This window comes from Carettochelys insculpta, chromosome 24 (genome assembly GCF_033958435.1).
Source record: "Carettochelys insculpta isolate YL-2023 chromosome 24, ASM3395843v1, whole genome shotgun sequence".
NCBI classification, from domain to species: domain Eukaryota; kingdom Metazoa; phylum Chordata; order Testudines; family Carettochelyidae; genus Carettochelys; species Carettochelys insculpta.
This window is the reverse complement of record NC_134160.1, coordinates 11,842,005-11,854,637: the sequence shown is the minus strand read 5'-3', so window position 1 is coordinate 11,854,637 and position 12,633 is coordinate 11,842,005. Positions and strand designations below refer to the sequence as shown.

At 53.8% G+C, this 12,633-nt stretch overlaps 1 protein-coding gene across 1 annotated transcript in view; it reads left to right on the top strand.

Annotated features, from left to right (window-relative positions):
- Positions 1-12,633, top strand: part of CATSPER4 (cation channel sperm associated 4) — a 39,411-nt gene that overhangs the window by 21,037 nt on the left and 5,741 nt on the right. The window contains exons 4-7 of the mRNA XM_074976438.1: positions 7,719-7,816; positions 9,656-9,776; positions 10,303-10,436; positions 11,457-11,649. Coding sequence (XP_074832539.1) covers positions 7,719-7,816; positions 9,656-9,776; positions 10,303-10,436; positions 11,457-11,649 — 546 coding nt within the window. The remainder of the gene's footprint in view (positions 1-7,718; positions 7,817-9,655; positions 9,777-10,302; positions 10,437-11,456; positions 11,650-12,633) is intronic.

The following is a 12,633-nucleotide window of genomic DNA, read 5'->3' as shown; positions in this document are numbered from 1 at the left end:
CTCATTGGTGCCGTTCCATGTGCTTTCTCTGCAGGTTGTGCGTGCCATCAACGCCATGCTCCTGCACAGGCTTGTGAGGCTGGGGGACCCAGATGCCACCTTTGCCACCCTGGGCTTCCCCAACTGCTTCGGGGCTCTGGATGGGACTCACATCCCCATCCACGCCCTGCAGCACAGTGGAGGACGATACCTCAATTGAAAGGGCTACCATTCTGTCGTCCTGCAGGCCTTGGTGGACAGCCGGGGACATTTCCAGGACATTTATGTGGGCTGGCCTGGCAGCACCCACGACGCCTGGGTTTTCCGGAACTCGGGCCTGTGCTGCCGGCTGGAGGCGGGGACCTACATCCCCCAGTGGGAAAGCCCTCTGGGGGACACCACCATGCCCCTCTGCATCATCGCAGATGCGGCCTACCCCCTCCGGCCGTGGCTCATGCACCCCTACACGGGCCATCTCTCCGCTAGCCAGGAGCGCTTCAACGAGCACCTGAACCGTGCGCGCCAGGTGGTGGAGCGCTCATTTGGCCGCTTGAAGGGACGCTGGAGATGTCTCCTGACCCGCCTGGATGCGGGCCCCAACAACATCCCCCAGATTGTGGGTGCCTGCTGTGCCCTGCACAATTTGGTCGAGACCAAGGGGGAGACCTTTATCCAGGGCTGGGCTGCGGAGGCCGGCAGGGCACACGTCCAGCCACCTGCTGCCCCCAGTCGGCAGGTGGACCCTGAGGGGATCCGGGTCTGGGAGGCCCTGCGGGCCCACTTGGACGAACAGGCTGCGGGGTGAACTCTGCCCAGGCCCCCTACTGCCCGCCCCTTCCTCCCCCACACTCCTGCCCCAACGCCCACACCATGGAGCACCCCACCGCCCCCCCCCACTTGTCCTGGACAACTGGCAGCACGCACTTGTGGCTGAACGTAAATTTTTTTTTTCCTTGCCGAAACTTATTTTTTTCTTTCAGAAATTTTTTGTTTTTGATGTAAATAAATATATGCGAACCACAAACAGAAAACAACGAGGTACAAACGTTCAAGAAAAGCAATATGTACAAAAATAAAACAATCCAAAGAAACAACTGTGTGCCATAAGTAATAAAAGGAAAACCAGGGAGGATAAAGGGGAGAACTATTTACATGGGGGAGACGGGGCAAACGGGGGGACCAAAAAAACAGTGTCCAACTATATACAAGGGGGGGGGGCACGTCCCGGGCCCCTCGCCCCTATAGCCCGGCACCGGGCGTTGGCGGCCGGGAGCCCCGCCGCGCTTGCAGCCTGGTCCGTGGCTGGGTGGGAGCGGGCTGGACTGGAAGGTATGGGGGCCGGCGAGTGTCAGGTGGCTCCAGGGGTCCCTCGGCGCTCCGGCCCTCGCGGGTGGGTGGCGGGGCGACAGCGGACGGGCCGGCGACGGGCGGAGCAGCTGGTGGTGGGGCTGCAGGAGCAGGCAGGGCGGGCGATGTTGCGGCCGGCGTGGCATGGGGGGCCAGGTAGTCCACCAGGCAGTTAAATGTCTGCATATAGGCCCCCCATGCCTCCTGGCGCCAGGCCAGCGCCCGCTCCTGCAGCTGGAGGTGCTGCTCCGCGACCTCCAGCTGCCGACGGAGGATGGCCAGCAGCTGGGGGTCCGTCGCCGTCGGCAGTTGCAGGCGCGGGGTCCGCCGTCTAGCCCGCCGTGGGGCCGGTCGGTCCTCAGCCGAGGGGCTGCCCTGGAGCGATGGTCCCGGAGGGCTCTCTGGGACGACTGACGCCTCGCCGGCGCTCTCTTCCGGTCCTTCTGATGGTGCAGGTGCAGGACACAGGAGAGGAGGGGGGGAAGGAAGAATGGAGACAGGCGTTAGTGTGGGCCCCGAGCCGTGGCCTTTGTCCCCCCAGCCCTGTGCTGCAGGTTCCCCATCCCCGTCCCCGGGAGATGCTGCTGTGATGGATGGGGTTCAGGGGTCCCCCTGCCCTGCACCCTGTCCCCTGGTGGGAGCGACTCTCACTTCACCCCGCAGGGTCTGAGAGCAGGAGAGGTTTCTTAGGGCACAGATGCCCAGTTTCTCCCAGGAGTGACAGCACCAGCTGTCAGAAGAGACAGTCCTTCCAACCCGTCGTGGGGAGAAGACCCCAAGGGGGGCCCCTCTGGGATGCAGCTTTCCCCCTCCTCAGGCTGGCTGCCTACCAGCTCTCCCTTCCCCTAGCCTCTACCTGTGGGCCCCGCCCTCGGCCCCCAATTCCAAGCCAGCTCGGCTCCTCCCTCCTGTTTGTTCAGGGCAGAGGTGTCACCTGCCAGCTGTAGCGCCAGGATCCTCCTTTGCCCCTGGGAGCTATTCGGCTCTTGTGGCTCATATGTAGCCTGAGTCTCCCTTTGGCACTCCCCCCACTCCATCACATGCTGCTGCTGTGGGGTGTCCCACCCCCTCCTCCCGGGGGCCCCTTGAGGTTCCGCTCCCCCCTGGCCCGGGGATGGGGCATGGCACTGTCATGCGGGGTGGGGGGGGCGGGGCTGATGGCTGCAGTGCTGTGAGGGCCATGGCCCTGGTGTCCTTGGGGCCATGGCCATGTGAGCATGTGGGGGACCCTGGACACATATTTCTTACCCCCGCCCCTCAAGCCCAGGGGTGTCCACCAGAGAGGGGTACCTACCTGTGGGTCCGCTCCCACGGTCTGGAGATCCCCGGAGGGCGGAGGCCCTGCTGCTGCTCCGGGATGGCAGGAGGAGGATCTGCAGGCTGGATTCTGCGGAGAAGGAGCCCCCCTCCTCCTCCTCCTCCTCCTCCTGCCGCGATGTCCCGGGGGTGGCCTCCAGGGGGGGCCCCTGGGGTGCGGGGCTTGCGTCCGGGGCGGACTCCGGCTGCAGGGCCTGCTGGGGCTCGTCGGCCGAGGTGTCAAGGGTGGCCGGAGGGGAGAAGGTGTGCCGGGAGCCCAGGATGTCCCTGAGCTCCCTGTAAAAGGGGCAAGTGACGGGGGTGGCCCCAGATCAGCTGGCCGCATCCCGGGCCCGGGAGTAACCCTGCCGCAGCTCCTTCACCTTACTCCTGACGTGGTCAGGAGTGCGGGCAGGGTGACCCCGGGCAGCCAGGCCGTCGGCCAGCCGAGCGAACGCATCCGTGTTCCGCCTCTTGCTCCCCATTACCTGGAGCACCTCCTCCTCACTCCAGAGCCCCAGCAGGTCCCGAAGCTCGGCCTCCGTCCAGGAGGGGCCCCGCTGCCGCTTCCCAGCCTGGCTGCCCCTCTGGCTGGGCTGGCTGCCCTGGCTCCCCTTGGGGGGGGTCCCCTGGGGGCGCTGGGGGGGGCTGCCGGGTGGCCATCACAGGTCTGTGGGGCTGAGGGTGGTGCAGGCTGGCCGCGTGTGCAGGCTGCAGCCTGCACGTTCCCTCAGCTTCCTGCAGAGGCAGGGAGCGGGAGGGGATCTTTAAGGGGCCGCTCCACGCGGCCACGGGTGAGCTGAGGGGCTGGAGAGAGCGTCTCACAACCCCCCAGCTGATGGCCGCCATGGAGGACCCGGCAATTTCGACGTTGCGGGATGCGGATCGTCTACACGGTCCCTACTTCGACGTTGAACGTCGAAGTAGAGCGCTGTTCCGATCCCCTCATGAGGTTAGCGACTTCGACGTCTCGCCGCCTAACGTCGAAGTTAACTTCGAAATAGCGCCCGACGCGTTTAGCCGCGACGGGCGCTATTTCGAAGTTAGTGCCGCTACTTCGAAGTAGCGTGCACGTGTAGACACAGCTATAAGGTAGCATATGTTGTGGATGCTTTGCAATAGAATCATGGACTTCTAGAACACTAGAACTGAGAGGGACCTTGAGAGGCCATCGAGTCCAGTCCCTGCCCTCATGGCAGGACCAAGCACTGTCTAGACCAGGGGTGTCCAACACATGGGCCACAGGCCAACATCTGGCCCGTGGAGCTGGGTGAGGCCCCATGCCAGCTGCCCCGGGGCACTCAGGCTCCAGGAAACCAGAGTGGTGCCTCGCTGCCCCCCTTGCAGCGCCTGCAGGATGGGCTGAGCTGTGGCCCCACTCCCCATGCTGGCAGCTCCCCGCGGCTGCTCAGGCTTTGGCGCTGACCCTGCTCCCTGGCAGCCACCGTGCTGAAATCCTACCACTGCCTCTGGCAGTTCTTGGAGCCTGCAGCACCGGTCCCTTCATTGCTGCAGCTGGGAGGGAGATTGTTGGGGGGCAGTGGAGGCCACCTGGGAGCCCACAGAGCTCCTGTGTGAGGTAGGTAGTGGGAGAGTCTGGAGCTGAGAGGGTTTTAATGCTGGGGGTGGGGGGCAGTTTGGGGCCGTCGGGAGGGTTAAGCTTGGAGGCAGCTTAGGGCTGCAGGGGGTGGGGGTATTAAACCTGGGGGCAGCTTGGCGGTTGTGGAGGGGGTATTAAGCCTAGGGGTGGGTTAAGCTGGAGAGGGGTTAAGCTGGGGGTGGTGGTTTGGGGCTATTTTGTGTTGGGCCCCCGGAATATGAAAGAAATTGACCTGTGGCCCCCAATGACACCCCTAGACTAGACCATCTCTGAGAGGTGTCTGTCTAACCTGCTCTTAAATATCTCCAGTGATGGAGATCCCACAACCTCTCTAGGTAACTTATTCCAGTATTTAACCACCCTGACAGTTAGGAAGTTTTTCCTAATATCCAACCTAAACCTCCCTTGCTGCAGTTTAAGCCCCTTGCTCCTTGTCCTATCATCAGAGGCCAAGGAGAACAAGTTTTCTCCCCCCTCTTTGTAACCCTCTTTTAGGTACTTGAAAACCGTTATCACGTTCCCTCTCAGTCGCTTCTTTTCTAAACTAAACAAGCCCAAATAGAACTAATACAGATTAAGGGCCTGCTCCTCTTCTCATAGAGTCCATGGGAAAGTTGCCATTGAGTTTAAGAGTTAAATGACTAAACGCATGCTCCATGGGCTCTTCGTATCTGTGTAGAACCAGGAATAATCTCTATGGGCAGTGCCAACAGCCTTTGGAATAGAATTGGCTTTAAAAGGAGCCAAAACACTCCAGATTTCAAAACTAGAAACTTACTTACCTGCGGCCTGATTGTGCCTTGCCCTGCTGCACCCTGTGAAGTCATTTGCAGGGCTGCCAATAAGGGGGGGAATGGGTATAGTTGCCCCGGGGCCCAACATTTCCAAGGGGCCTGGCGATCCAGCCGCTGCAACTGCTCCGTGACCCTTTGAAGCCCCACGGAGTTCTATGCTGCTGCTCTGCAGCTCTGATAGAGCATGGGGAGGGCACAGAGCTGGCTGCCCTAAGCCCTGCCCCTGCTGCCCTGGGCTCCACCCCTTCTGGGGCAGGGAGGCAGGTCCCCTTTCACCTTGCCCCCAGGCCTACAGTGGCCGGCAGCACCGCTGGTCATTTGTGTAGTGCAAAGCGGGTGTAGCAGCTCTACCACTCTGAGTCAGTGGTGCTTAACATCCACTTTGCACTGCCGGAGAGGACTCCATCAGGTGTAATCTGGCTCTGCATATTTTTTTACCCTTGAACTTCAGAGCACTGAAAGGTGAGATTAAATTTAATAACAGGGTTCTGAGGTACAGCAAGAGTAAGTGTCTTGTCCAACAGCACGTAGTAAATCTATGGTGGAGCTGCGAATAGAACACCGAACGCTTCGCATTCTTGGTCTGGTGGTGAATGGTAAAAACATCTCTGGAATCTGACCTTATGGGCCAGATCCTGAGCTGGTATAAGACAGATTCGTGCCCTTGATTTCAACAGAGTGATGCTGATTCACACCTGCTGATGATCTGGCCCTTTTGGTTCACCCATTGCAAACTGAGAGGCCCCCTCTCCCTCTGTTGTCTCCTCCTCCTTCTTCTTCCTCTCCCATGCTTTATGGCTACACTAGCACACTACGTCGAAGTAGCCTATTTCAAAGTAAGAGCATCAAAATAGGCTACTATGACACATATCGTCTACATGTCCTCCAGGGCTGGTGCCGTTGACGTTCAAGGTCGAAGTACCGACAGGGAACGTCAAAAGGAGCTGCCCCAGAAGGAAATGCGAAGCATCCACACACACAAGCACTCTCTGTCAAAATAAGGGGCCAGCACAGACTGCAGACGGGGTCACAGGCTGGACTAGCCCTTCTGGGGCAACAGCAAGCCGTTGCCTTAAAGGGCCCCTCCCAGACACACTCGGCCTGCACAGCACAAGGTCCACAGAGCCGACAACTGGTTGCAGACCCCGTGCACACAGTACGGATCCCTAGCTGCAGCAGCAGCAGCAGCCAGAAGCCCTGGGCTAAGGGCTGGTGCACATGGCGACCACAGAGCCCTGCAGGGGCTGGACAGAGCGTCTCTCAACCCCTCAGCTGATGGCCACCATGGAGGACCCCGCTATTTCGATGTAGTGGGTTGCGGATTGTCTACACACACTCTACTTCGACATTGAACGTTGAAGTAGGGCGCAATTCCCATCTTCAGATAGGAATAGCAATTTCGATGTCTCGCCACCTAACGTCGATTTCAACGTTGAAATAGCGCACGGTGCATGTAGACGCAACGTGTGCTATTTTGACTTTGTGCCAGCTGTAGAAGTAGCTGGCTAGTGTAGACGCACCCTTCATGTATTATGGTAGCTCCTAGAGGCCTGGATCTGGTATCATGGCCACATCAAGGCTGTGCATTATTTGGCCCTTTTGCCCTAAATGTTGTGCAATAATACAGTCCCTGCCTGCAGGAGTGTATGGTGTAATTGCTCATAAGTCCTGTGCTGACAAGTGGGGTTCCGCAGGGTCTGTGTTAGGACCGGTTTTGTTCTATGTCTTCATCAACGATTTAGATATTGGCACAGAAAGTACACTTATTAAGTTCGCAGATGATAACAAGCTGGGAGGGGTTGCAACTGCTTTGGAGGATAGGGTCATAATTCAAAATGTTCTGGATAAATTGGAGAAATGGTCTGAGGTAAATAGGATGAAGTTTAATAAGGACAAATGCAAAGTGCTCCACTTGGGAAGGAACAATCAGTTTCACACGTACAGAATGGGGAGAGACTGTCTAGGAACGACTACAGCAGAAAGGGATCTAGGGATTGTAGTGGACCACAAGCTAAGTATGAGTCAACAGTGAGATGCTGTTGCAAAAAGAGCAAACATGATTCTGGGATGCATTAACAGGTGTGTTGTGAACACGACACGAGAAGTCATTCTTCCGCTCTACTCTGCGCTGGTTAGGCCTCAGCTGGAGTAGTGTGTCCAGTTCTGGGCACCGCAGTTCAAAAAAGATGTGGAGAAACTAGAGAGGGTCCAGAAAAGAGCGACAAGAATGATTAAAGAATGTGACCTATGAAAAACGGTTGAAAGAATTGGGCCTGTTTAGTTTGGAAAAGAGAAGATTGAGGGGAGACATGATAGCAGTTTTCAGGTATCTAAAAGGGAGTCATAAGGAGAAGGGAGAAAACTTGTTCTTCTTGGCCTCTGAGGATAGAACAAGAGGCAACGGGCTTAAACTGCAGCAAGGGAGGTTTAGGTTGGACATTAGGAAAAAGTTCCTAACTCTCAGGGCGGTCAAACAGTGGAATAAATTGCCAAGGGAGGTTGTGGAATCTCCATCGCTGGGAGATATTTAAGAACAGGTTAGATAGATGTCTATCAGGGATGGTTTAGATAGTACTTGGTCCTGCCATTGGGGCAAGGGGCTGGACTCAATGGCCTCTCGAGGTCCCTTCCAGTCCTAGTGTTCTATGATTCTATGAAAGCTTGTCCTCTGTTTCTGAGGGTGGCATTTTCTCTTCCCACAGGACAGCTGGAATATTTTCAATTTTTTTATCGTGGCGTATCTCTGCGTGGGGCCTTTCATCCCTGTGCTCAACAACCAAAAGATTTTTCGGGTCCTAAGGTAGGGAAAAGGTTACTTTGCCTTAAAGCTGGTCATCCTGCATTCTTTGTTCATCGACAGCCTCTCGGTCAAACAAGGGTCAGGGTCCTGGTGCGCTAGGTGCTGCACATATTCAGAGGGTACCTCTACACTGCAATTAGAGGTGTAGGTGCAGCACCTGAGACATAGCTCTTGATGCGATGGCACACCAATTGTTGGACTACACACATGGTTCATTCTTTAAAACGTTCGAGAGTCCGAATAATTGAATTTATCCAAATTTATTGTCTCAAGAAAAACAGTACAACATGAGAAGGAAAGCAGAGGCCCTCCTTCCAAATTTTGCAGCATGTTCACACTACCGGTGTCACAGCTAACAGCTTTAAATGATGATTTTCCCGGTTACAAAACATTTCACATATCACTTAAATCCAACCCACCTGGACATCCCAGTTTTCTGGTTCAGATCAGCAAGTCAGAATCTAAGCTAATTAGACTGAAATGAAGTATAAAAAGAGAGGAGGTAAAAAGAAGGTTGAAATGAAAACAAAGGCTGTGTCTACATTTCCCAAAAACTTCAAAATGGCCATGCTAATGGCCAGATGGAAGAATACTAATGAGGCGCTGAAATTAGCTCATAGGAACAAGGGGATTCAGATGTTGGTGGGGTCCTTTCAAAAAGGACCCCTGTGCAGATAAGTTGTGTGGGAGCGAAATGCAGCAATTTTGAAGTGCTGCGGCCGGCAGCATGCTAATGAGGCACTGAATATGCATTTCAGTGCCTTATTAGTATTCTTTGATCTGGCCATCAGCATGGCCATTTCGAAGTTTTTGGTAAGTGTAGACGTAGCCAAACTGTTTCAAAAATATTGGAAGAAAAGGTTTCAACGGAGCCAAGGTGGGGGGAAAACGCATCAGTTCATAAACACTGTTTAGTTCTCAACATTTCATCCCGATTTGAGATGGGAATTTGGAATGCTTGAAAGCTGTAGCAGAGAGGGAAAAAACACGCCTGCCCACATCTAGCTGAGTCTCAGTGTTGGACCCAGTGTTTCAATAGAAAAGAGAACCAATCCCAGGTGCAGCGACTCCAGCATCACACTATGAGCCTAAGGCCGTGCCTACAGTACCCAGTAGATCAGACCAGTCAGGGTTGATCGTCCGGGGTCTGATTTCATATGTCTAGCAGAGATGCGCAAAATCAACCTATCGGGGTCAGCGGCTGACCCTTGTACTCCTTTCTATTGGGCAGTGTCAGGGATGTTCTCCCATCGACCCTCCTCAGTGAGGACGGGCAGGTAAGTCGATTGCAGATAAGTTGGTTTTAGCTAGAATTGCATTTCTGCAATCAACTTACCTGCCAAGTGTAAACCAAGCCTCAGTATCTGCAGGAGATGCTGCGTGGGCACAGCTGCAGTGCTTGAGTGTAGGTACTTGCTACAGCAAAAGGAGGGTGAATTATCATCACCATAATTAATCCACCTGCTTGAGGCAGGAGCTAGATCAAAGGAAGAATTCTTCTATCAACACAGCACTGTCTGCACCAGGATTTAGGCTGGTGTAATTTCGGGGTGTGGACTCATCACACTCCTGAGTGACGTAGTGGGTTGACTTAATTTTTGAGGTTCAACCTGGCCTTAGTGGTAGCCTTGGCTGGGGAACCCCGGTGGCTCCTCTCACTTCTAGAGAAAGCTCATGTGTTGAGCTGTGCTCTCCTTGCTGGGCTGAGCAGAGGAAAGAGCTGCTTGGAACCTGCAGGCCCTGAAAGAGTCTTCTAACAGGTTTTCTTCCAAGTCACATGTGCCCCTCATATCCTCCCGCCCAGCACACGCTGCTCACCACTCCGCTGTCTCCTCCCAGGGTGATGCGGCTGATGCAGATCTGCACACTGGTCGATGGGCTGGCCAGGATGATCCGAGTGATCCTACAGTCGATCCCAGACATGGCCAACATCACGATCCTGCTCTTTGCCATCATGCTGGTGAGACAGTCAAGCCCTTTGGGTGGGGCAGTGTTGCCTAGTGTCAAACTGGAGTTCTCTCTTTTGCATCCTCTTTCCCCTTCCCTTCTCCTTTTTTCATTGCACTTCCCCCAGTTCCCTTCCCCTCCATCATGGTCTGTCTGGAAGGCAACAGGCCTCCCAGCGGTGGGTAAAGCAGAGGTGGAGCTGGCCTGTTTGTGAGTGGCAAAAAGAGGCTTCCTCTTATCGTGGAGGAATAAACTGGAGATCTCCTCAGGGATTCTTTTGAGCTGCCTTTGGTCTCTACCAGAGGTCACAGCGTGGTAACAGCTGCATGGTGAGAGGTGGGGGAGCCTCATAGCACAAGCACAGAGTCCAAGGAAGCTAGTTCTGGAAGTGTCCCACCTGCATGTGAGCCCTAGTCTGGGAGGGATTTGTTTTATGTAGATCTGGGGAGACGCAGCTGCTCATTTTAGCTGGCCAAGGTGGACCTTGGGTCTCAGGTGGGAGCTGGCCAGACCTTCTGGCCAGCGCTGTCTTTCTGCAGGTCTTCTCTGTGTTCGGCATGACGCTCTTTGGAAACGTGGTCCCGTTGCACTTTGGAAATCTAGGTGTGACTTTGTATTCGCTCTTCATCTGCCTCACACAAGATGGATGGATGAACATCTATGAGACTTTTGAGTGAGTGAACCTGTCTGGTTTCTGATGCGCACAGAGAAACAAGCCCCTAACTCCTGCCAGCTGCATACTCTAGCTTGCCACAGCCCATGACACATACATCAGCAAATAGCTCTGTGCTCTTCAATTCCCTGCAAAGCAGAGACACAGCTAGAGATCGCTAGCAAGGCACTCCCAAACAGGCCCACAAGCAGGAAGTGTAAGCCGTGGTAGGAGAGTGAGTGTGGCTCTTTGGGCCATTCCATCTCAGAGGATAAGATTCTACAACAAGGACCACCTAACAACTTTCCTCCCTTAGCTTAGGCCGTGGAAACAATGCCATTCATGGTAACGTTTTGGGGGCCAAGCTCTGCCGGTGGTGGGTTGTTACATAGACTCAAGCCAGCTTCTGTGATCAAACACTTTCTGGGGGTCTAAATATTTTCAACCAGTTTAAGAGGGTCTTTAATTGTGACCCGAGCAGGAGGCAAAGCCTGGGGCAGCTGAGCAAAAGTGAGACCCACATAGGGGGCCTGGGATGGCAACAGAGATGGCTTTTCCTTGCAAGTGGAGGATTCAATGAAAATAGAGGAGGTTTCCCCTCTGCATAAGTGTCTCCAGCCAGAGTATCAGAGAGAGACAGAGTGACTCCTAGCCCCTGAGTGTGACTCCCCAACCCCCTGATTGTGGGGTTTAAGCCAGGGGAACAGCTTTGGGATGAGTGTCTTTCCACCACCACAGCACTGACTAACTATAGTAAATGTAGTGTTATTATTTTATTAATATATTTCCCCTTTTCTGTGAAATAACTAATGAATATATAAACATGAGAGGACACAATTCTATATTCTTGCCTCAGGCTCAAAATTATCTAGTTACAGCCCTGCTTTCCCTTCCATTTTGGAATTGCCTGGGGTCACCAAGTTTTCCTGAATTGTCAAAATGGGTCCCCATCTGGAAAAGGTTGGGAACCACTGCTTTATTGGAAGGAGTTGTGGACTCTCCCTGCAGCTCACCCCCTGAACGAACTTTTGTCCTTCTCAGGGGAGAGGGGATTGCCCTGAAAATAGGGAGAGGCCTTTACTTCTTCATCTTCATCACGGGAGGGGCCTTTATCTGCACCAACCTGCTGGTGGCTGTGCTGACGTCCAACCTGGAGCAGACAATGGTTGCCTACACGGAGGAGAAGCAAAAAAGAAACCAGCTTCTCCACCCTGAGAAGTACGTGGATCTGAAGGTGAGTGCCAGGTGCAGCTGTTGTGAGGGTTGCCTCCTGAGGCTTTGGCTCAGGTTCTGCTCTCACTAGGAATTACACCTGACCGCATAAACGTTGATGAAGAACTTGAAGCACTGGCCCGTGTGTGTGCGTGTGCGTGTGCGCAGTGAGCTAGAGACCAAAAAACAAACATTCAACAAGCAACATTTGGAAATGGTGCCTCATGGAAGTTGTAGTTCACTTACTGTATGTTCCTATTCACTTTATGGGTTAGCACCCCAGTGGAACTACCTCTTCCATGATGCCTCTTCTCTCCAATAAGGGAGCCCGTTGTGCATCATGGGATGTGTAATCTGAACAAGAAGCCCCTTTTTTGACCAGCTGTATTACAGACTCCTATGGGGATAACGTCCGGTGCCGTGAATCAGTATGAAATCTAGGTACCCCTTTCATTCCACTGAAGAGATGTTTTGGTGAGTTGAGGGTACATCCACACCAGTGTTTCTCAGCCACGGGGTACGTATACTCTGGGCGGTATACCGAGGTCTTCCAGGGGTGACAACAGTTCATTTAGCTATTTGCCTAGTTTTGCAACAAGCTACAAAAAACACTAGTAAAGTCAGTACCATCTAACAGGTCATTCAGACAATGACTCATTCCTACTGCTTCATATGCCTTATGCTGAAATGTAAGTACAGTAGTTCTATTCCAATTAATTTCTTTGATAATAAGATGGTAGAAAGTCAGCATGTTTTCAGTGGTCGTCTTCTGTGATATTTTTGCATGGTTTTGTAAGTATGTAGTTTTTAAGTGAGGTGGGATGCAAAACAAATCTGATTCCTGGAAAGGGTACAGTCATCTGGAAAGGTTGAATGGTGCTTGTTTCAAGTCCTCTGATTACCAGTGGTACGTGTAACCTAAGGGATATGCAGGAGAAGTATATAATTTTTTTTGAAAGGGGGGTACTTTATTAAAAAGCTTGAGAAACACACCTCTACACTACAA